The sequence below is a fragment of the Orycteropus afer genome, unplaced genomic scaffold (genome assembly GCF_000298275.1).
Source record: "Orycteropus afer afer isolate SDZICR_OR568_19922 unplaced genomic scaffold, OryAfe1.0 scaffold00521, whole genome shotgun sequence".
NCBI classification, from domain to species: Eukaryota; Metazoa; Chordata; class Mammalia; order Tubulidentata; family Orycteropodidae; genus Orycteropus; species Orycteropus afer.
This window is the reverse complement of record NW_006922108.1, coordinates 1,541,567-1,545,487: the sequence shown is the minus strand read 5'-3', so window position 1 is coordinate 1,545,487 and position 3,921 is coordinate 1,541,567. Positions and strand designations below refer to the sequence as shown.

The following is a 3,921-nucleotide window of genomic DNA, read 5'->3' as shown; positions in this document are numbered from 1 at the left end:
GGGCCGACTCAACGGCAAATAACAACAACAACAATCTTTGGGGAAGTATACTGTCACTTTTTTTTCAGCTGCTAGGTTCTAACCAACCACCTTCCAGTTAGCAGCTGAATGTATATCCACAGTGCCAGCAAGGCTTCTTTCCTATTTAATGACTTTTAAAAATAAAGAGATGAAAACTAAACACAAACTTTTCTTTATGTCATTGTTACTGCCATTAGTTGTTAAGCATGTTGCAATTTTTGTTAAAGTTTGTCTGAATGGGACATTTGTTTCTCAAAATCTGCACCTATTTCCATAGTGTAGGAATATTTTTCCTAGCCTATCATGCCTTTTTGTGCGTGCTTTTTAGTACTTTATTTTAAACAATAGAATAGAATGAACATTACCAAGGAGTTGATTGGTTGCTGTTATTTTGCCTGAAAATATTTTTATGAAGATTTGAGATATGCACGCAATATAAAGTTTTTACGGACTGTTGCATTTTTAATTACCGTTCCATTGAGATAGAACGTCCCTTTTAATTTGCTGCAAGATATTTGTATTGAAAATTTTGTCAGCCCTTTAGGGAGATATTATTTTAAAGTTAATCCCTTTCAGTATATGGGTCTCTGGAGTAGAATAAATATTACAGTATTAAGTACTGGTAGGAAGCTGAAAACAATCTCTGTGATTCTTTCTTGATAAATACAGTTAGTGAAAAAAATATCACAATGAGAAGTGTTATATGTAAAAGAGGCCCCTTTGTTGCTTATTAAATAAATGGCATGTCATAACCACTGGCTTTGAAGTATTGATGAGTTCTTTCTTGCATTCTCTTTCTGGAGTTTGAAAGACTCTTAGTTTGGAGTCTCATACCCTTTTGCTCAATAAGAGACTTCAGTTTTGATTCTAGATACTTCTATATCTTACTGTGTTTCATCCAAATATCTAGTGGTTATATTTTCTTTACAAGTGCCCAGGTAAACCAGAACTATTAAATGAGCTAGGGCAGATTGACCTGAATCTTTGATAGCAGTAGGAATATATTTAAAGTGCTGGGTAGTCATTGGCATTGTAGCTGCAGAGATGTTTTAGTGAGTCATGTAAATATCTATGGAGGACCTCTGCTAATCTCTGTACTTAACAGACATCTACCCACTTTAATCACAATAACAATTTAAATTTTCTAGGAGCCTTGGTGGTGCAACAGTTAACCACTTTGGCTGCTAACTGAAACATTGGTGGTTGGAAACCACTCAGTGGGTCCACAGGACAAAGATGGGGCAATCTCCTCTCCTAAAGATTGTTGTTGTTGTTGTTATGTGTCATCGAGTTGGCCCCGACTCCTAGCGACCCCTCCTTGGGTTTCCGAGGCAGTTATCACTACGGAAGTAGGATTGCCCAACCTTGCTTCTCCTAAAGATTATAGACTAGAAAATCCTATGGGACACTTCAGCTCTGTCACATGAGGTCATTATGAGTTTTAATTGATTCAACAACACCTAATAACAGGAAGAACCATAGTTGTACCACCCATCTAGCAGTTTGTCATACTATGGTAGTTTGTGTTTTGCTGTAATGCTGGAAGCTATATTACCAGTAATTCAAATACCAACAGGGTCACTTGTGATGTGCAGGTTTCAGTGGATCTTCCAGACTAAGGCAGACTAGGAAGGAGAACCTGGCAATCTACTTCCAAAAATGAGGCAATGAAAACACTGTGATCACAATAGAATGTTATCTGACACAGTGCTGGAAGATGACCCTCCTAGGTTGGAAGGTACTCAAAATACACAGTGGCCCCAACAATGGACTCAGACATACCAATGGTTGTGAAGATGCTGCAGGGCTGGGCAGTGTTTCATTCTGTTGTGCATAGGATTGCATGAGTCAGAGCCAACTCAACTGCAACTAACAACAACAACAAAAGTTGCCCTGGTGCATCCATTCAGAGGCTGTACTCTTGCACTTCAGCATTAGTATATATTGACTTCAAATTCGTTCTGCTCAAATCTATTTGTTTCACACTAATCATGAACTGTGAGAGTCTCTTACTTAAAGGGAGTTATTACGTTGCTAAAATTTTAATAAGTGTGGGAATAGAAAAAGTGATATAAACTTCTTTGAGTGTATGATACGTTCCTTTGGGAAAAACAGAAAATAATTGATTTTTCCTCATATAATTGAATTGAAATGCTATGTCATGATATGGCAGAGAGATTACCATACAGAAGAACTTCCTTCTAGCATCCATCCTTTGGTAGTTATTATGTTATTGTTATGTTATTATTTGGTTGCCTTAAAAGAACTTCTCATGTAATGAAAGTTGAATGGACACTAGGAAACAAGTGGAGAATATTTAATTTTCCTAACAGTTCAAAAGACAATTGGTAAAAAATACCCATAACCATTTACAGAAGTCCCAGTAGACTTTCTCAAAGATCTTCAATATTCCCTTTGTAAAATTTTATTAAAGTAGAGATAACTATTCTAAACTATTGGCTGTTGCCTTCCTAAAATGCGCTATGAAGAACTTAAGTTAAATGGATGTAATTAAAGTACATGGCACTGAAACCTTTTCTTGTAGCTTTTATGTAACAAGTGTTAGAAACTGGAGAGCACTTACTAATTGAGATTACTTTTTTAAAATGTTTTATAGTGTCCTGATTCAGCATGTAAGCAAGATTTATTAGCTTACCTTCAACGGATTGCCTTGTATTGCCACCAGCTGAATATCTGCAGCAAAGTGAAAGCAGAAGTGCAGAATCTGGGAGGAGAGCTCATAGTATCAGGGGTAAGCTGGGACTTGGCCTTCACAATTTAAAGTTCCCACTGTTGTATTTCCAAGGCAAGCATTCTTGGCAACAGTGCTGCTAAAAACACCAAACTACAGTGACTCATAGGGAGGGTTTTTTTTTTTTTTTTTTTTAATAAACATTATCTCCATTATTCTAGACTTTACAATAACTCACAAAGAGCAATCTCATTTTCCAATTACCCCATGTTTATGCTACCCTTGTAAAATCTCCATTCTTCACAAAAAAACTAATTTCATAGTCTAGAAACTCATTGCCAAGCTGACTATTATAATTATTTGGGGCTTTTGTATATTTACTCATTGTTACTTCCCTTTGTTAGACCTAGTAATTTTCATTCTCTGTTCAGGAGCCAGCCTCTCTATGTGTGGATTGTGTTCACATATTAGAGATGACGACAACAATAGGAATTCGTTCATTCAGGTTCCAATGCATACTAGGTTATTAGTAATTCTTGAAAGCCAGAAGATGTTGAATTTTATACAGGTTGATGTGCTGTTGCCAAAAACTAACATAGTTGTCAAACACTAACACCTCTGTATCCTTTGCTCAATCACTTTAATGTTGCTTTTCTCATGAAAATGTAATTACTTGGTCCATTTTCATCAAATGCATAGATATGGGAAGTTCAACAAATATTGATAAGAATCACAATTTCTTGGCAAGATTTCCAAATTTATGTGTTGAGGTTCTTCACCTTGGCTTTTTTTCCTTCCTTGGTTCCTTTCTCTCAACACAAGATGCCCCTTTGTTGTAAATTGTTTGCAAGTCCAGAGATGTGGCTCTGACCCTTTTTAGTTCTTTTCCCAGTCAACAATGATGTTGTCATATTAAATGTGACATTACAAAGAGCATAAGTTATCAGCATGGTGAATGCCTTGTAAAATCATACTGGTCATGGACCTCAATTCTTCCTGAAGCCATTTTTGAAAATTCAGCAGTTTGACCAGTACCTATCTATCTATGTATCTATCTATATGGAAACATTATTCTTGAACCCACCTGCTTCATTTCCTATATAGTTTGCCTAGCATTGTCTGTTGTTGTGAACTGGGATTTCTTTGCTTGGCTTTGACTGAGAACTGTACATATCCTCTTTTTATAAAAAAAAAAAAAAATATTTTTT

General features: G+C 36.0%; 1 protein-coding gene across 1 annotated transcript in view; it reads left to right on the top strand.

The window, feature by feature from the left end:
* LOC103209732 (catenin alpha-2) overlaps nt 1-3,921 on the top strand; it is a 457,184-nt gene that overhangs the window by 396,363 nt on the left and 56,900 nt on the right. The window contains exon 10 of the mRNA XM_007955632.2: nt 2,639-2,773. Coding sequence (XP_007953823.1) covers nt 2,639-2,773 — 135 coding nt within the window. The remainder of the gene's footprint in view (nt 1-2,638; nt 2,774-3,921) is intronic.